Here is a 20,408-nt window from a genome sequence, read left to right as displayed (position 1 = left end):
TGTGTGTGTGTGTGTGTGTGTGTGTGTGTGTGTGTGTGTGTGTGTGTTTTAAAATTTGCTTATCTTTGATCTTAGTTTCCTGACCAGGGATTGAACCCGGGCCATGGCAATGAGAGCGCTGAGTCCTAACCACTGGACCACCAGGGAACTCCCCAGTAGGGACAGTTTTACGGAGGGCAGTGCCTATCAAAATTGTAACCGGCCATACTCTTTGACCCAGCAATGCCACATCTAGGATTTACCTTCCAGATTTTCTCCCACATGTGCTTCAAGGAGTATGCACAAAGTTATTCATTGCAGCATTATTCGTAATCACAAAAAATATTGAAAAAACCTTAAATAACCATCATGGGGCACCAGGTTAAATACATTATGGTATTTTCACACAACGCAATGTCATGCAGACTTTACAAAGAAATGATATTAAGAGTTTCAAAAAAATTTGAAAAGCCAGAGGCAGGACTTCTTCAATCACTGTAAAAGCCAAGGTAGTCTTAAGCGGAAGTCTTCACTGAGCACACATACCCCTCCCAAAGCCTTCCAAGACAAATATAGGCTTGGATGGCCTCAAGGGAATCAGTGTTCTCTCTCTTCACACTATCTTCTGGAGAAAGCACAGTAGGTGAGGCATGGTCAGTTCCTCACTCTTCTCCCATGTTACAAAACAAAGGCAAACTCACCCTTTTTTGAAGTCTATGGTGCAAAGACTTCTGGGGCATCATACAGAGGGACAATAAATACTGGTGTCCTCAAAGCTTCTTTTAATCGTGGCATTATAAACCCAAGGGAGGGCTTCTGATAGATAAATTTGGAAGAATTTAAAGAATGGAATGACATTGTGACAAAACTCCTTCCATTCCCAGGGTTTCTAATTACTGCATCTAATCAGTCTTGCAATAAGAAGTATTCATTCATTAACTGATTTTTTTTCTTTTTGGCCACACCACGCGACTTGCGGGATCTTATCCCCAACCGGGGATTGAACTCGTGCCCTCAGCAGTGAAAGCACAGAGTCCTAACCACTGAACTGCCAGGGAATTCCCAATTCGTTAACTGATTTTTAAAAAATAGTCCCATCCTATCTCATCAATAGATGAATTTCCAAAAATATTTGAGTGTTTAATAATTTCTAAAAATAGGTAATATATTTTATTGTATTGGTTAAGCGTGTAATAATAATAACTCAATCCAAAAGAAAAGTTTTCAACACTTGGAGACCTATGGTCAAAGACAGCATTGTTTAGTTATATAATTTCAACTAATGGACATATTTGGTTGCAAATAAGTATGAAAGGGTAATCAATACATTTCATATATATATGTTTTTGAATGTCTGTGATATGTATACAGTTATACACATATATACATACATACATACACACACAGACACACAAAACATTAGGATAAAAATCTGTGGGGGAAGTCAACTGGAAATACAAGTTTATGAAGTAAAGGAAGAATGCAAAATTCCAGACTTTTTTTTTTAAGTATAGTTGATGTACAATATGTTACAGGTGTACAATATGGTGGTTCACAATTTTTAAAGGTTATACTCCATTTATAGTTATTATAAATTATTGGCTATATTCCCCGTGTTATACAATATATCCTATAGCTTATTTTTTACATAGTAGTTTGTACCTCTTAATTCCCTACCTTTATATCGCCTCTCCCCACTTCCCTCTTCCTACTGGTAACCACTATATCTCCAGCTTGTTCTTCATATCTGTGAGTCTGCTTCTTTTTTTTAATCACATTCACTAGTTGGTTGTTTTTTTTAGATTCCACATTTAAGTGACATCATACACTATTTCCCTTTCTCTGACTGATTTCACTTAGCATAATACTGTCCAAGTCCATCTATGTTGCTGCACATGGCAAAATTTCTTCATTTTATGGCTGAGTAATATTCCCTTGTATATACATACCACATCTTATTTATCCATTCAACTGTCGACAGACACTTAGGTTGCTTCAATACCATGGCAATTGTAAATAATGCTGCTATGAACATTGGGGTGCATGTACCCTTTCGAGTTACTGTTTTTGTTTTTTTTGAATATATACCCAGGAGTGGAATTGCTGGGTCATATGGTAGTTCTATTTTTAGTTTTTTGAGAAACTTTCATACTGTTTTCCACAGTGGCTGCACCAATTTACATTCCCACCAGCAGTGTACGAGAGTTCCCTTTTCTCCACACCCTCACCAACGTTTATTATTTGTGTTTCGTTTTGTTTTGTTTTTTTATGATGGCCATTCTGACAGGTGGGAGGTGATGTCTCATTGTGGTTTTGACTTGTAGTTCCCTGATGATTAGCAATGTTGAGCATCTTTCCATGTGCCTGTTGGCCATCTGCATTTCCTCTTGGGAAAAATGTCTATTCAGTTCTTCTGCCCTTTTTTTTTTTTTTTTTTTTCCCGCGGCACGCGGGCCTCTCACTGTTGTGGCCTCTCCCGTTGCGGAGCACAGGCTCCGGACGCGCAGGCTCAGCGGCCATGGCTCACGGGCCCAGCCGCTCCGCGGCATGTGGGATCCTCCCGGACCTGGGCATGAACCCGCGTCCCCTGCATTGGCAGGCGGATTCCCAACCACTGCGCCACCAGGGAAGCCCATTCTGCCCATTTTTTAATCAGGATATTTTGTTTTGTTTTGTTTAGGTTGTTTTTTTTTTTTTTTTTGATGTTGAATTGTATGAACTGTTTTACATTGTTGGATATTAACCTCTTATTGGTCATATCAATTGCAAATATTTTCTCCCATTCTATACGTTGTCTTTTTGGTTTGTCAACGGTTTCCTTTGCTGTGAAAAAGCTTTTAAGTTTAATTAGGTCCCATTTGTTTATTTATTTATTTTTAATATATATATTTTTAATTTTATTTTTGGCTGCATTGGATCTTCGCTGCTGTGCGCAGGCCCCCTCCAGCTGCGGAGAGTGGGGGCCACTCCTCGCCACGATGGCTGGGCCTCTCACTGTGGTGGCCTCTCCCGTTGCAGAGCACGGGCTCCAGAGTGCAGGCTCAGTAGATGTGGCACATGGGCTCAGCAACTGTGGCTCACGGGCTCCAGCGCGCACACTCAGCATCTGTGGCGCTCAGGCCCAGCTGCTCCCGGCATGTGGGATCCTCCCGGACCAGGGCTCGAACCCGCGTCCCCTGCATTGGCAGGCGGATTCCCAACCACTGCGCCACAAGGGAAGCCCCATTTGTTTATTTTTTGCTTTTATTTCCTTTGCTTTAGAAGACCAATCCAAAAAAATATATATATATATATTGCTAAAATTTATGTCAAAGAGTGTTCTGCCTATACTTTCCTCTAGAAGTTTTATGGTTTCTGATCCTACATTTCAGTCTTTAAAATTCCAGACTCTTAAAGAAAAGCTTGTCTCTTTGTTTTTAAATGGGTGATGTGCTGATGGTTGATATGAAAATGCTATGCTATTTAGATTCCTTTATACTTAAAGAATGATGTAATCATTTTAATAGCAAGATGTCAACTTAAAAATGTACAAGAAGGTAAACATTCTTCAGAATTCTTCAGCTAGGCACTCAGTGAAAAATGTTGAAGATCTATAAAGCAGGGTTCTCAATCTTAACACTATTGACATTTGGGGACAACAACTCTTTGTTATAGGGGCTATTCTGTGCATTTTAAGATTTCACTTAGTAGATGAAATCCCTGGTTTCTGCTCACTAGAAGCCAGTAGCAGCCCCTGGTTTCTGCTCACTAGATACCAGTAGCAGCCGCTCCTCCCCAGTTGTGACAAGCAAAAATATCTCCAGGCATTGCCAAATATCCCTGGGGGCAAAAACTGCACCTGGTTGAAAACCACTGCTGTAAAGCAGTCTCGGAGTTGGTCCATCGATTAGGAGATTAGACACATAATTAGAGCTGCTTCATACCTGGGTACATTGTACCTGTTACACACTTGTGCTTCGGCACCAGAGAGTCTGGGTTCAAGTCTCAGCTCTCTCACTTTTTGTTGTTTGACCTTGAGTAGTTTACTTCACCTCTCCGTGCCTCAGTTTTCTCATCTGCTGAAAGAGGATACTGGTAGTACCTACCTTATGAATTATGACAGGGGCTGAGCTGAGATACGTGGAATGCTGTGCAGCGTTGCTCACGGCAGGTATGGTGTTAGGCTCTTCCTGTGGTATAAAGAGACATATATATTTGGCCTTTGTCCCCATTTCCCGACACTGAGCTCTAAAACCCTTGATAGCAGTAAGAGTCATAGGCTTGGCAGGAATGTCTTCTGTTCTAATGAAGCAACTCTTGGTGGGACCCCAGAGGGCTTCAGGGTAGGGGCTGATCACCAGAAAGATGAACCCTTGATTAGAAGCTTGGAACTTTCAGCCCCAGCCCAACCTCTGGGGAGGGGAAAGGACTGGAGACTAAATTAGTTACCAACGGCCAGTGATTTAATAAATCATGCTTATGTAGTAAAAATGCCATTAAAAACCTCTAAACAACAGAGTTCAAAGAGCTACTAGGTCAGTGAACCCATCTACGTGCTGGGAGGGTGACATGTCTGAAAAGGGCATGGAAGCTCTGTAGGCACCCCCGACCCCATACCTTCTCCTATGCATCTCTTCCACTTGGCTATTCCTGAGTTATATCCTGTATATTAAGAGTTTTCTGAAGTTTTATGAGCTGTCCTAGCAAATTTTTGAATCTGGGGCCTGTGGGAACCCCCTGACTCTGTAGTCAAGTCAGAAGTGTGGGTAACCTGGGAACCTGATACTTGCAGCTGACTTCTGAGGCGAGGGTAGCCTTGTGGGACTAAATCCTCAAACCTGTGAAGTCTGACGCTAGTGTCAGAAGTGAATTGTATTGGGACTTCCCTGGTGGTCCAGTGTCTAAGACTCCGTGTTCCCGATGCAGGGGGCCCAGGTTCGATCCCTGGTCAGAGAACTAGATCCCACATGCCGCAACTAAGAGTTCACATGCCGCAGCTAAAAGATCCCACATGCTGCAACTAAGACCCAGAGCAGCCAAATAAAAAAAAAAAAAAAAAAAGAAGTGAATTGTATTGAATTGAATTGAATCGAATCAGAGGACACCTAGTTGGTGACAGAATTGGTTGTTGTGTGGAAAAAACCCAACACCCCCCTCCTGTGCTCTGATTATCTTGGAGTACTCACCTCAATCCTTGAGCCATCTTAAGCCGATTGACTTTTGTGAGTCTCCTGCATTGCTATCTCTTGGGTCACCCCACTTTAGTGTGTTTACTGTAGGACCAAGATGTTACAGTACCTCCAGAATCGGGGTGTGACTTTCACTCGTCATTAAACCCTTTACGTCTCCACCCAATTGCAGGTCTCACGCTGGATAGTCTGACCAAACCATGCACTGGAAGGTTTCTGTGCATGGATTAGAGATCCTCTAGTGGTAGAATGTGAGGCCTGACACCTGCCACAAGCTCAGATGGCGATTACATTTTGAAACGGTTGGGAAAAAAAAAATCAAAAGAATAATATTTCCTAACAAATAAAAATGATAAGAAGTCAAATTTTAGTACCCATAAATAAAATGGTATTCTTGTATGGAGGGCCACACCATGACTTTTGTGGGTCATAGGCACTTTTGCCTTCATGGCTTCTTCCTCCATTTAAATACGTAAATAAAAATCATATTTTATGACTGTGTTGGTATAAAGACAAATATAATCCAGGCTGAAGTCATTCATTATTCATAAATTTACTATTACTATATTCTTTTTTTAAAAGAAATTAAGATTTAAATATTTTCACGGGCCCCTAAAAGTATCCTGAACCCTAGGCACTGCCTAAGAGATAAGTGACCCTGTCTTTTTTTTTTTACTGAGCAGCCCGTCCTCCCCTCCCCCATCCATCCTTCCATCCATTCATCGATCTAGGAATGAATATTAAGAATTTAGAAACAGCCCCTTGCCCTCTGACATGGCCCACACTCTGTCTGTGGACTGTTTCTCCCAGGGCCACTCTCACCTTTTGAGATGGACCGCATTCCATCTATGGAATGTGTACCTCTCTAAATAAATCCACTTCTCATCTATCACTTTGTTTCCCACTGAATTCTTTCTGCCACGAGACATAAAGAACCTGAGCTTCAGTAAGTCTTGACACCAGGAACTAAGACCCCCACCCAGGCGAAGGATGGAATGATGATGTGGACCCTCCTGACTTCAACTAAAGCTTGGTCTCTGTCTACCTTCGCCCCGATTCTATGCTGAATTCTCCTCTGCTTAAGCCTTCTCATGTACCCTGAGTTTACACATGCACCCTTAGTTTAAAACTTCCCCAATTTTGCAGTTGGGGGAGACACTACTTTGGGAAAAGATCCCTGGTATTCTCCTTACTTGCTGCAAGTAATAAATCCTTCCTTCTCCCCCACAGCCCCCCTCCAAAAAAAGAATTTAGAAACACTGTTTGTGCTTGAATCCAAAAGGCGACCACTGTGCTAAATACATACTTCTAATATACATCCGCAAATAATGAAACAGTGGCCAAGATTCTCAAAATCCTTCATCACTCTCCTCAAGCAGCTGTGGTCAAGCAGCAATTAAGGGCCACTTTAAACCCAATGAGCTCATCAAGGCTCCAACCTCAGCTGCTCTCTGACGTTAGGCACTCACTGTGTTCAAGAGAGTGGAGCTTTGGGAAGATTGGATGGAAAGTATGAAAACCACGAAGACACCGAAAACACTGCAAACCAAAACTCATAAATCCCCAACAATGTGGGGCTAATGGATTAAGAGTTGTTTCAGTGGTAAATGCCTCCAGGGCGGCACTCCTAAATCCTAAATCCTCAGAATCCATCTGGGGCCTGGCATGCAGTAAGCACTCAGCAAAATGTGCTTGGTGAGTTAACAACCTCCAACACCTCTCAAGCCCTGGGTCACGCAGCTCAGGCCTCACTGGTCACCTACCCAGGCACCTTTCCGGAGACTGGATGCCAGGCGCCAACTGACCTTGTCTTGACTTATCTATGGCTGCTTTCACATCGCGATGATGAAACTGAGTAGCTGCTATCGAGCCTACATGCTCTGCAAAACCTAAAATATTTACTATCTGGCCCTTTACAGAAAAAGTTCGCCAGCTCCTGGTTTAGTGTTTTACAAATGAAAAAAGTGAGGCCCAGAGAGACAAAGTGACTTACCTAGTGTCACACGGGCATTCGTGGAACATCAAGGACTGGAATCCAAGTCAACCCACCCCTCTCCCGGACACCCACAGATTTCTCAGGCTCCCTTCAAACTTTCCCTGCGGGCTACAGCCTCCAGTCCAGGTGTAATTCCAAGAAGAATCTGAATGCCTCTCAAGGGTGGCTGGGATGCTTTCAGGGGTCAGCCAAGGGTCAGGGAGAAGCACCGCTGAGCATCCCAGCTGTGGGAAAGTAACGTTTGCTTTGGGCCAGGTGAGCGGGAGCCCATCCTGGTGATTGTGATGAAGGTGATAACGATGAAGATGAGGACCACGGGGCACTTATAAAACCATCTTATGTGATGGTCACAGTAACTCCTAGGACAGATAAATTGCATTGAACCCTGTGAAACTGCTGACTTACGACAGTTTTTGACCCACAAAATCAGAATTTCATATGATCCAACCTAATATGCTTATCTCATTTCACCAAAGAACAGAGAAAGACTCAAAGACATTAAGTCACTTGCCCTAGATAATGGCAAGTAAGGACAAGAGTGAGAATCTAATTGCTCTAATTCCAAAGCCTTGTACAGAGTTTTATACTGTTCTCCCATTCAACTCCACCCCCTCCTCTCGCTGACTCTCACCTACCTTGGGGCTAAGGTTCAAATTTCTCAGCAAGTCTTCATGACTTACTCTCACTCTCTTCTGCGTAATAACCCTGGTGTCCTTTACTCTCTTTCATCCTAAAGTCTTCCTCTTCCTCACTTTGCATGTCTAATCTATCCCCAAACCCTGTTGAGTTTACTTCTTAAATGCCTTGTCTATCTGGACACTTCCTTTTATTGCCACGTCCATCTCTTGTCTGGATCCTGAAATGGCTTCCAAACTGGGCTCCCAGCTGGCATTCCTGTGCCCTCCGTACCGAAGCCACTATGTTCTCTGTAAAATGCAAATGTGACCCCTTCCACTCTTCAGTGGCTTTTCACGCTGCTCTTAGCATAAAGATGTCCCCTCACCGAAGCCTGGGTTCTGTGGGTCTGCCCTGCTCATCTCTTGGGTCCCCTCTCACCCCCTCTGCCACCTGCTCCCTGAGCTCTTCCTCCCTTCCAGCTCTTTGAGTGTGCCAGGCTTCCTTCCACCAGGGCCTTTGCACTAGATGTTCTCTCTGCCTGGAATGTGTTTTCCCACTGCCTTTGTCACCAAGTTCACTGCTATACTTCCAGCAGATATCAGCTCCAGGGCCACTTCCTCAGGGAAGCCCTCCCTGACCTCCCAGACTTAGGTCAGTTTCTCTTGTTACATTATCTCCTAGAATAGGACTCCTTTCCTTCAGAGTATTCAGTTGTTTACACATTTACACATATTTGTGAGATACATATGTGACTCCCCAACACCAGCTCTCTGAGAGCAGGGGTGCTGTGAACCAGCCCCTGCCTGACATCTGGCATGCATACACGTACAAGGATGGATAGATAAATTCTCCCACAGTCACCTGCTGGATGGCCCTCTGCCCTGTGGCAATGCCGTGTACCCTCCACCACACCTCTGCCCACTATACCTTTTCTTCTCTCTCCTCCTGGAGAGCTCCTATGCACCCCTCAGGGCCCCGCCTCACTGTCACCTCTCTGAAGGGCCCTGCAACGAGCTAGCTGCTCTCACCTTTGGATTTTTATTTTTTTATTTTTTTGAGGTACGCGGGCCTCTCACCGCCGCGGCCCCTCCCGTTGCAGAGCACAGGCTCCGGACACGCAGGCCCAGCGGCCATGGCCCACGGGCCCAGCCGCTCCGAGGCATGTGGGATCCTCCCGGACAAGGGCATGAACCTGTGTCCCCTACATCGGCAGGCGGACTCTCAACCACTGCGCCACCAGGGAAGCCCATGGATTTTTATTTCTTTGCACCTTGTACTTCTACCATCCATCCCACTTATTGTGATAACAGTTTTTGTGTTTTTCTTCCCCTCTATGTTCCTTAAGTGACTATGAGCTCCCTGCAGGCCTCTCTGGATCCCTAATGCATAGCATAGCATCTTGGCCTCGAAACACCTAAGGCAGTGGTGCTGAAGTGAATGTAATGCCTTGTCTTTAGAGCACGAGGCTTTGGATTGTCTTTTCTGGTGTCCAGGTGTGTCCCCCACGACCCCTTCCCCACCACATCCCACGGACGTACCAAATCTCTATCTCTAAAACACTTAGCTGTTTCCTTAATTGCTGGGAGTGATTTTCACATGATTTCTCCAGCCAAGGAAAGTAAACCTCCAGTGCTCTCCTGAAGCCACACCTGTGGGCTTAAAATGTAGACACTGATGGGTAGCAGGGAACCGGTGACTCCTGGATTCACAGCCAAACATTCATTTGCTTAATGTGTGTGATGGTAAACATAGCGTCTACAACACAACATGAAGCATTAGGCATGTGTTCTGAAGTTATTACAAAGTATAAAGGTGTTTCTGAGAGATGTATGCATTCCTGAAAACTTACTTACTTAAAACTTACTTACTTAAAATCTTACTTAAAGATTTCTATGAATTTTTGAGGGTTTACTTAATCAAAGATAGTTAAGGGCTTCCCTGGTGGCGCAGTGGCTGAGAGTCCGCCTGCCGATGCAGGGGAAACGGGTTCGTGCCCCGGTCCGGGAGGATCCCACATGCCGCGGAGCGGCTGGGCCCGTGAGCCATGGCCGCTGAGCTTGCGCGTCCGGAGCCTGTGCTCCGCAGCGGGAGAGGCCACAGCAGTGAGAGGCCCGCATACCACACACACACAAAAAGAAGATAGTTAAACCTGTTAATATTTCATAACTCCTCAGGCCTCCCAGACCAGCTTATGTAACCTATGCCAGATACAGCTGGTAAACTGTAAAATCATCCAAGCCACTAGTTAGGTTCAGAGCCCCAACCTTCTCCAACTATCCCCTTCCCAGCCCATGCCCATCATCTCACCAAGTCGGGTTGGCTCTACCACGTGAGGTTGACCCCATGCTCTTCCAGCCCGCGGGTATTGCTGCAGGTCAGGCCCTCCTGCCATCCTGCCTGCATTGCTGCAGCGTCTTCCTTCCTTCCTTCCTTCCTTCCTTCTTCCCTCCCTCTCCTGTCTGCCCCATCCTACAGGTGCTGCCAAGCAGCTCTGATGAGGTCATGACCTGGCCTTGAACCTTCAAAAGCGCTTTCTGCTTATTGGATACACCTACACTTAATTCCAGCATGGAATTAAGGCCCATAGTACATGGCCCCGGCATTCCCATCCCAGACGCTCATGCCACTACACCCCGACTCTGAAACACATTCTCAAATTCGCCCCTTTGTCCAATTCTTTTCCCATGTCCCCTCCCTTCTGTCTTATATTGTACCTACCTATGTAATAATACCTGTCTTACCTTCCTATTATTGTGAAACTCCTTTAAGAATTTATCTTTTAGAGACTTCCCTGGTGGCGCAGTGGTTAAGAATCCACCTTCCAGTGGTTAAGAATCCACCTGCCTAATGCAGGGGACATGGGTTCGAGCCGTGGTCCGGGAAGATCCCACATGCCACACAGCAACTAAGCCCGTGTACCACAAATACTGAGCCTGTGCTCTAGGGCCCGTGAGCCACAACTACTGAGGCCATGTGCCATAACTACTGAAGCCCGTATGCCTAGAGCCCGTGCTCTGCAACAAGAGAAGCCATCGCAATGAGAAGCCCGCACACCACAACGAAGAGTAGCTCCTGCTTGCCACAACTAGAGAAAGCCTGCACGCAGCAATGAAGACCCAATGCAGCCAAAAAAAAAAGAAGAAATCAAAATATTTTAAAAAAAAGAGTTTATCTTTTAACCCTTTCTTTCTTTCCTCAATCCCTTCCTCTACTTCTTAACGTAAGGCTTCCTCACAATGACCAGGGTCGCCCTTCTCCCTGCATCATGCATTACTCAATGGGGCAAAAAGCGGTTCTTGGGAAAGGAGCAAAAAATCTTAGACATTACAATGGTCTATGGCCCTCCAAACATATACAGTATGTCTGTGCTATTAAAATTTCATGGTACAGCGATTATAGGAAAAATGTCTAATAAAAAAGCTCTTTGACAGTGGAGCAGGGAGGATGATGAGAAAAAGGTTGAGAAACATTGTTCTATATTAGACAGGAGAGAAGGAACTTCGAGGATGTGATGGGATTTAAATGAAATTGATGTCTATAAAATGCCTAGAACAGTGTGTGGCACATAATAGAAACCCAATATATGTTCCTGATCATCGCCAGTGTTTATTAGGCACATACTATATCCAGGCACCATGCTAAGATTTTTCACACATTATCTCATTTAATCTTGCACCCACTCCATGAGGGATGTACCATTATTATTACAGAAGGGAAACTGAGGCATAGAGAAGTTGGTTTAATTGCTCAATGTCAAACTCCTGGTAACTGACAGAGGCAGAATTTAAACCTCTATTTGATTTCAAAGCCTGACCTTCAGATGCAATGGGGAAGTGACCCCTCTTCTCACCATGGGATGAGGTCACCTACTAGTAGGGGCAGAGAACGGAGAGATAGATGGAATTAACCAGATATACAGCCATGACTGGCTCCGGACTGATGGATGGTGTGCTTGTGTGCAGGGCCATGATGATGACCGCCTGTGATCTCTCAGCCATCACCAAGCCTTGGGAGGTGCAGAGCAAGGTATGCACTCCTCCTGACCCGAGAGAAGGAGCATCCCAGTACTGGTGACAGCAGCTAATGTGGCTTGGATTCTCCAGCTCCTGAGGCAGCCCACCTTTGCTCCATCCTCCTCTACCAAGACATGGCAATCACCTGAGGACCTCTCCCATGATGACATAAAGTGGGGTGGCAGGGCAGGAGTGGGGTTCATGTCTTTGCTGAGCTGGAAACCCACGTGGGATGCGAGCAGGGGTAGGAGGATTGGGGCTGGGGCTTGACTCCATGGCGGGTGTCTGCCTGTTGCAGGTGGCGCTACTGGTTGCTGCCGAATTCTGGGAACAAGGTGACCTGGAGCGCACGGTGCTGCAACAGAATCCCATTGTGAGTAGAGAAGGGACTTCAGCCTGATACTGGGCATGTGATCTCATCCTGGTGGAGAGCAGTGACCTCGCCGTGATGGAGAGATGTGCCTCCTCACCCTTGACACAGGGATGTGTGACCTTACCACAGAGATGATCTTTCCTTAATGCAGTGGTTCTCAAAGTATGGCCCCTGGAGACCACCATCAACCTCGTTACTTGGGAACATATTACAGATGCAAATCCACAGACCCACCCTGGACCTACCTGAACAGAAACTCTGGGGGTGGGCCAGCAATGTGCTCTCTCCTAAAGTTTGAGGACCCTGCTTTAAGCTATGTGTCCTTAGCACACTCAGCTAAGTAGTGATTGACAAGTGGACGCCAAAACTTAGATTTCCCTTTCAGTTCCGACAGTCTAGGAGTCCACCTCCCCTGGCTCTGTTCTAACAGCACAGACCATGCAAGGGGATGACCTGGTCAAGCTGAGAACCTATCGACATTGAAAGTAAACTTGGCTGGAACTGTCAGCCGGCCCCCCCACCAGACACAGGGAGACCAGTTAGAAGGTTTTTGTTTTGCAAGAATGTTTCATTGGTAGGGTGGGTCCCCTTGCTGCATCAGACCAGGAGGAGCCCAGTGCAGTTAACTCTTTCTCCCCCCCGACAGCCCATGATGGACAGAAACAAGGCGGACGAACTCCCCAAGCTTCAGGTCGGCTTCATTGACTTCGTTTGCACCTTTGTCTACAAGGTAAGTCCTTTGCTTTCAAAGGCCCAACAAGATGTCTTTGATGAGCCCGGGATTCCCAAATGACATCAGGAATAAAAAACCCTGGCAAGTGACGAGTGATACTTTACAAAGCTCTTCTCACCTCCAATGGCATTTGGTCCTCAGGACAGCCCCATAGGAGCTTGTGTGACTGCATACCCAGGCCAGAGCCCGGAGCTTCGTATATCCTAGTTGCTCAATAAATAGTTGCGGGACAAATGACATATCGTGTTTTCAGGCAGAGAAGTGGGGAGCATAGCAGAAGTGGGGAACATGCCTTCCTAACTTCCCCAGCTTGTGGGAATATGACAGGTCACAGTTACTCAATTGCCAAAAGATAATCTGGAACTTCACTTTGAGTTTTGGCTCAAAGTTAGTCTCTCTCTTGAGAAACCCACCACGCCCCAATCCATGTTATCTGTGCCACACACCCCCCTCTCATTTGTTATTTTGATTTTGGCCATGTTACATGAGGAGACAGAGGTCAGAGAGGAGAAATCACAGGGCCAGGTCACTGGAGTCAGCTAGAGACAGCATAAGAGCCGGGACGCCTGACCCCTAGTCTAGGGCTCTCTGCAGCCCTTCTGCTCCCAGAGGGCGCACAAGTGCGTCTCTGATATAACGCAGACTAACTGGGGTCCTCTGAGCAACAGGGCAGCATAGTTGACGCTCTCCATGACCATCAGTAATATATGAAACGAAGACTGGGCTAAGTGCTTTACGTGCATTTTCACAGCAACCCTATGAGGTACTGTCCTGATTTCATGGTGTCCTGCCCAAGGTCACACAGCTGGTGGCAGCATCTAGATCTGAACCCAGGCAGCTCTGAGCACAGCTGGCTCTGGCTGGACTCCACAGTAGACCCTGGATTTGCCATTCTTACCTTGTGCAAATCTCCACCAATCTGCATCTCCATTTCTTCACCTAGAAATCTAGGAGTAATGAGTCTCATTTTCCCACCTCGCAGGAGTTTCTGAGGATCAAAGGAGATAAAGCACTTCATAAACTGTCACGTGCTGTGCTCAAAGGCATTATTTTTCTTCTTAGAGCTAAGAGACCTTAAGAATCCTCTTCCTATCCCGATTTCACTCAGCAAATATTGACTGTCTTTGTGCCCCAGACCCTGTACTAGGCCAAGGCCACCCCAATGAATGAGCAGAGATGTCCCTGCCCTGTCCAGCTCACAGCTCCGGGGGCAGACTGGCAAACGGAGTCATTACAGTGAAGTGAGATGTAGGAAGAGAAGGTTTGGGGAGCTGCTAATAGAGGACCTGACTTACCTTGGGGATCAGAAGAGGCTTCCCTGAGGAAGTGATGTCTAAGTGGAGGCCTCAAGGGAAAAGAAGGGATAAGTTAGACTGTTCCAGCAAAGGCAAGAGCTGGACTGAAGCCCACAGAAACTGACAGATTTGCAATGTCCGGAGGGTTCAAGTTGGTGAAGGGGGAGAGCACTGGGTCTGGAGAGCTTGAAAGCCTTGTGAAGGAGCTTGTGCTTCATCCTGAAAACCAGGGAGGGCCACAGGAGGGTTTCAAGCGGGAGAGGCATGGGATCTTGTGGCCAGAAGCCCTGCAGTGTCGTCACACACACCGCTGGGGACGGAAGCTGCAACGCGCCCGGGCAGCTCATTCCAGTGCAGACACGACCCACTGTGCTCCACCTGGAACCCGGACCCCAGGGCTCGACTCCTGAGCCAGAGGCTCTGTCTCTCTCTTCCAGGAATTCTCCCGGTTCCACGAGGAGATCACTCCCATGCTGGATGGGATCACCAACAACCGCAAGGAGTGGAAGGTGCTCGCTGATGAGTATGAAGCCAAGTTGAAGATGCAGGAGGAGGAGAAGCAGAAAGGGCAGGCAGCCAACCAAGGTTTGTGGAAGGGGGAGGACGGAGAGCCCCTACGCCACACACACCGAGCTCTCATGGCGTGCCTGGCGGGACCGCAAAGCCTCACACACATGGACCTATTCGGGCCTCCCCACGACCTAGCTGTCCCCATTCTACGTATGAGAGCACTGAGGCCCGCAGAGGTGAAGTGTCATGGCCAAGTCACACTGTGAGCAGTAGCAGAGCCTGGTTCCCAAGACTGAGGCTCCCAGCAAGGATTCCCTGACTGCCCCCAACCAGTGTAGGACAGATTCCAATAATAAAGTGGTAGACATAGGGCCGCTGAAAGCCCTGGAGTTTGCAACTCTTGGTCCAAACCAGGTAAAAGGGAAAGCCCGCCACAGCATCCTCTCATCTGGTGTGTTCTCTTTCTTGTCTGATTGCAGCAGCAGCCACAGGAAATCAGCCTGGGGGAAAACCAGGCTCAGGTGGAGGCGCGCCTGCATCCAAGTCCTGCTGTGTCCAGTAGCGTAAGCGGGGATCCACGCCCAGACCGGCCCCACCCTTCACTGGAGGAGGGTACCCAAGCCAGTGGGAAACCATGCACCTGCTTGAGAAGTCAGAGTTATAGGGTTTGAAGACTGAAGAAGAATTTAGTTTACATCTTCCCTAGTGGCTTTCAAGGCTCTTTTTGGCTGTGAGCACTTTTTATTGAGCTACAACCAACATTTTGCCTTTCATAGACTCAGTTAAACATTAGCGCCAGACTCACTTGCTTACCTAGAATCATTTTTGTTCTTGTACTTTCATTTTATAGTACACAAATTTGCAGTCATCCTCAGAAGGAGAGAACTGCACAATGAATCTCCACCTACCCATCACCCAGATTCTAATATCGAGTTTTGCCACATTTGCTTCGTCTGTCCTTTTATATTTTTTTTCATTTTTTTCTTAGCTGAAATATTTAAAAGCAAATTCCAGACCTACCGTTTACTCCTCCATTGTACGTCTTTAAAGACATATGGGCGTTTTCTAACATAACCACATCCTTACCACATGCAGCACACGGACCCCGAATATCCAGCTGCGGCAGGTGCTGTGATGAGCGGCACAGACCCTCTGCTGAAGACTTGTGTTCCCCGCAGCGATGAGCGCTGTCAGCAGACAGCCCTCGGCGTCAGCCCCTTCAGGGATTACCTCATCCGCAGGGAGACAGTTGCCCAGGGGTGGTGGCCTGCACCCAGTGACTGATCCATGGCAGGTGTTAAGGCCTGGCCACCTTGGCCCAACACAGGACAACTCCGCAGCAATAGCACACACGTCCAAGATGGAAAGTCTTGGAAGATGCCACTCTTCACTGCTCTCACTGGGAGTGAGTGAGCAAAGGAAAAAGTTTCAAGTTCACCCAAATATGGCACACAATTCAAGTTTTCCATATCCTCCGACCAGAAACCGTTTCATAGTCGTCAGTTGGTGTCGTTGTCTGAAACCAAAATGTCAAAATCTCTCTTTTAGCACATATGTTTAGTGTGCTTGTGTGAAAAAGCGGATATACCAAAACAAGGGAGTCCTCGTTCACGAGGTGGTACATATAGCTTTATAAGAGTCAAACCGGCAAGAAGCCAGAATGGAACAATGTTATGTGAGGCAAGTCTGAATGGTTCATCATGATCCACAAAAAAGTGCTATGAAGAAAGGACTAGTGAGCTTGGAGAGTTTTGGAGTGAGGGGCACACCTGGACTGGGGTCTTCTCTGAGAGATGACGCTGCAACTAGAATCCTTTTCCCAGTTAGTAGCTGGCGCGACCCTCAACGAGCACGTCGTAGGACCAATAAAGAAAGACACACCTGGGCAGGGCTGTGTGTGGTATTTTCTTTTTAATCTCCATAGTGTATTTGTTAAGTTTATTTATAAGCAGATCACTTCACTATTTACAGTACATGAGCATAGAGATTCTACAGTTTTTGTGATGTAAACAATAACTCCACAGTGGGAGTTTGAGAAAAGAAGCCAGTTCTGAAGTATTTACAGACGTTAAAATAGAACTTTATACTCACGGAATAATAATACATAGAGCAATTTAATTTGGTTAAATTATCTATGAAACTATAGAATCTGACAATGTACAAATACAGGAAAACAGTTTCTCATTTAGAAGGTAAGACAGATAAACCACACCAGAAATAAAATGGGGACAATGCCGACCATAATAATTAAAAGCAAAGAAGTTCTCTTCCTTTGCCCTCAGGGATAATGTATTTATATAAATAAGGACACAACCCAACAAAATGGAAAAAATATATAAAAAATCCTCTACCAATTAAAAAAAATAGCAAAACTAAAAACTTGATTCTCAATCATCAGCAGTGTCCTTTAAAAAATTAAACTTTAGCTTTTCTATTATAAATAACAAAGCAGATGTGTCCCTCTGTGTAGGTGAAATTCTTGCACCTTTCTCAAGAAATGCATCAATGTAATTCCATACATACACACAAACACAGGCGTGCACACATGCACACACACACACACACACACACACACACAACCTTGCGCTCACACACCCCAGGCTGTAGTTACCTTGTTGAGCTTCCTAATAAATAATGCCCCCTACAGTAGTACCCCTGGGGATGCCCAAACCTCACAAGGTTAGCCATTCCCTGGTTTGACCCTGTCACAGAGCCAGGGAAAGCCCTGGCTTCCTATTGCTCAGAATTCTCTAGGCTGCATGGTCACACTAAGAGAAAAGGATTTGAGTCCAATATTTGGAAATGCTGGAAGGGACCATAGGGACCACCTTGCCCAGTCGATTAAGGCTAGCTACAGACACTGTTTCTTTAGACACCTGGGGTTGGGGAGAGGAATCTTGTGTTGGTTTCAACATTAGCAGCTGTCTCTGGAAGAAGCAGATGCTCCAAACCAATGCTAATCCCGTGGCACAAGTAGGTGAAGGGGGTGGGTGTGAATTTCTGGAGCAGACTGCACTGAGCCAGACTTCTGGACGGCCACCTTCCCCAGAAACCATTTGGAAATCCAAGTGGTCCACTTCCCTGGTCCACTGACCACTCTGACCGCACACCCCTTGAGATTTCCAACCTCTTTCCATTGGAATCAGAACATTCCTCCAGAAACAAAGTTGGGAGTAGTTTATGACTTTCAATTCCTAACACAAAAACATTTGACAAGATTTTTAAATACAAAACCAAACAAACAAAAAAAATCTATTTGGCTATTCGGTGGACCATACCAAAGGCCATGGCCAGGCCCCCCACAGAATCCTCACACTCAACCTCTTTGCTTATCCCGAGGGTCCAGTGGGGGGCACAGAGCAGAGGTTCACTTAACAAGGTCAGCAGCTGCGCTGCCAGTATTGCAGTTACATTAAACCCCTCCTGGGCACCTGGGCACAGGGTCCACTCCTGTCTCTGCTGCCAACAGGATAGCTAGTGTATCACTTCTCAGTCTGCGTGGCTGCTTCTGGGGCTTCTGCCTGCTGTTACACTGTGCTCTAAAACACACGACAGTTTGCTCATGACCTTGCATTTCATTCCCAAAGTTGGCGTTGGACAGCAAGGTAGCCAAAAGGATTTATTTGCCTTCCATCTGGGTAGCTGGTAGATACAGTCTTTGGCCACTAGATGGCGGCTAGACGTTGATAAGGCAAAGCGCTGAGGTGGAAGATGACCAGTCCCTTCAAAAGTCACCCACGAGCAAGGCTGGCAAAGTGAAAAAGGAGGCTTGGAGGATCCTTTGACAAAATGTACAGCAGAGAGGGGTTTCTGGCTATAAAACATGTCTTTGAGACACTGTTGCACAGCCCAGGGAACGACCACCTACAAAACCCTCTTTTCCGAGCCCCCAGTTCGGGCAGTTGGATTTCTGTGCTACTTCTGAACGTGCAAGGCATTCTGATGGAGTACCTAAACATCTGTCCCCCGATCTTGAAGCCTCAGTCACCGCTGCTATAATGAAACAAAAACAAAAGCTGCCCTAAACATATGCAGTGTGATCCACGCCTCCTGTTGCCCCATATGTTTTACAATCATTTGAAAGAAATGTGTGAAAAGTGCCTAAGTTAAGCTGTTTTGGAAAAACAAGTGTATTGCTAGTATTGTCTGTGAGCAATAGAGAAACAGCCAAGTGGTCACAACGTTCGGACTGAAAGCTGCTCGGTGGGGACAATGACGAGGCTCATGTGAGACTCGACATCGCCACCTAGCCAAGCTGGGGTTTACTTCTCACCACCCCACCAGAAACTATGGCTTAGATCTGTCCTGGGGAGCCGGCCTCCTCATATAAGGTAACTCGGCCAGGACCATGTGGGTCTGAATCCACCGCGGGTTGGTTACCTTGCAGAGAACTCTCACCCTGAATGTGAGCTGGGCAGTCAGAGAATGGAATTGGTTTCGTGGGTTAGTGATGGATTCCTGAGGCTCCAGGATGGGAATCTGAGTCTATCAGAGGTGAAAGGGACTTACTTTAGTGCTCATTCCATCCAATATTCCCATTTGTAAATGAGGAAACAGTGGCCCAAGACCACATAGCAAGCAAGAAACTCTGGGTTTCTCACTTTGAGATGGCTTATAGATAAATGATTTGCTCTGCAAATCCATTTCAATCAGCTGTGCTGTTTTCTTTTTTTTTTTTTTACAGAAATAGGTACCAAGATTGAAAAGCACCACTCCATTTTTAGGGCCTCCAACAAAGAGGCCAGCAAAGGGCTGGCCCTAGAATGGGCTCTCCTGTGGCTGATGTCTAGGAAGGCATCTCTGCTCTCTCCTCCCTCACCAGCCCCTTTCCTGATCCCCTGTTCCAATCCCTAGGAGAATGCCTCACACAGCCCAAGGAGATCCATATTCGCCAGTGTAGAAACACGGAGCCAGGCTGAGTGCTGTGGTTTTCTCAAAGTGCTTTTATTGGTTCCATGCAAAGGTAGCCTCTGCCTACTTTCCTGGACATTCTACAGCTGGCTGTCAGGGGCCCTCCACCTCACGTCTGTTTTGGGCCAAGGGCATCGCTATGCATGAGGGTTTCCCAGCTCCCAAGCTCTCCCTCCATTTACCCCGTACCCCTGGACCCGGCAGACAGCCCTGTAGCCCATCTATATGTGCAAATGTCTCAGGGACTTGGGGAACAGCTTAAACATATTGCACGTAAGCACAGACCGGTTTCCTTCTGCCCCAATGGGAAGGATCCCTCTTCTTTGGCCATTGAAACCATTAGGTTCACTTTATTTGCTACTGTACATTCAATTTCTTTCCTTGGTCATATCTGAGGACAACTGCTAAATCTCAAATGGTAAGAAAATACTGCAGTTTTGACGTCAGTGAGTCAGATCAACAAATCCTTTGGGGTTGATTCTGCTTCACAGCTGGGATGTCCCATCTCTCAAGCTGCAGGCTCAGCTGTCATTTCAACTGAACCTAAGGCCTAGGATAGGGTTCCAAGCCATCCCTGCAGAAGGGCTGCACTGTCATGCCTTCCCTGCCCCCTCAGTACGTATACTGCATACACCTAGAAGAAATCGCTCTCCAAACATCAGCAAGCACAGGCTTTAGGCGAGAAAGATTTCTGATTGCACGTCTTCCCACATCAGGACCTGGGTACCGAGTCTTTGCAGCTTAGAGCATTCTTCCCTTCCTCTTCCCACCCTGGAACCCCTGAAGCCCTGCCTCTCTGCTGGGCACATTTG

The 20,408-nt window shown here is 46.5% G+C and overlaps 1 protein-coding gene across 2 annotated transcripts in view; it reads left to right on the top strand.

Moving 5' to 3' along the window:
- The window catches only part of PDE6A (phosphodiesterase 6A), a 69,488-nt gene extending 53,533 nt beyond the window's left edge, over positions 1 to 15,955 (top strand). The window contains exons 18-22 of one of the 2 annotated variants that reach the window (XM_029217480.1): positions 11,724 to 11,787; positions 12,073 to 12,147; positions 12,794 to 12,877; positions 14,613 to 14,760; positions 15,168 to 15,955. In XM_029217480.1, the coding sequence (XP_029073313.1) occupies positions 11,724 to 11,787; positions 12,073 to 12,147; positions 12,794 to 12,877; positions 14,613 to 14,760; positions 15,168 to 15,247 (451 nt within the window). In that variant the 3' untranslated portion in view covers positions 15,248 to 15,955. The remainder of the gene's footprint in view (positions 1 to 11,723; positions 11,788 to 12,072; positions 12,148 to 12,793; positions 12,878 to 14,612; positions 14,761 to 15,167) is intronic. The other variant, XM_029217481.1, reaches the window with a different exon arrangement.
- The last annotated feature ends 4,453 nt before the right edge of the window (positions 15,956 to 20,408 follow it).

Source organism: Monodon monoceros, unplaced genomic scaffold, assembly GCF_005190385.1.
Source record: "Monodon monoceros isolate NGI ecotype Baffin Bay Population unplaced genomic scaffold, NGI_Narwhal_1 Super_Scaffold_12, whole genome shotgun sequence".
In the NCBI taxonomy this organism is placed as follows: domain Eukaryota; kingdom Metazoa; phylum Chordata; class Mammalia; order Artiodactyla; family Monodontidae; genus Monodon; species Monodon monoceros.
Note: the sequence above shows the minus strand (reverse complement) of the source record. Positions and strands in the feature narration are given on the sequence as shown.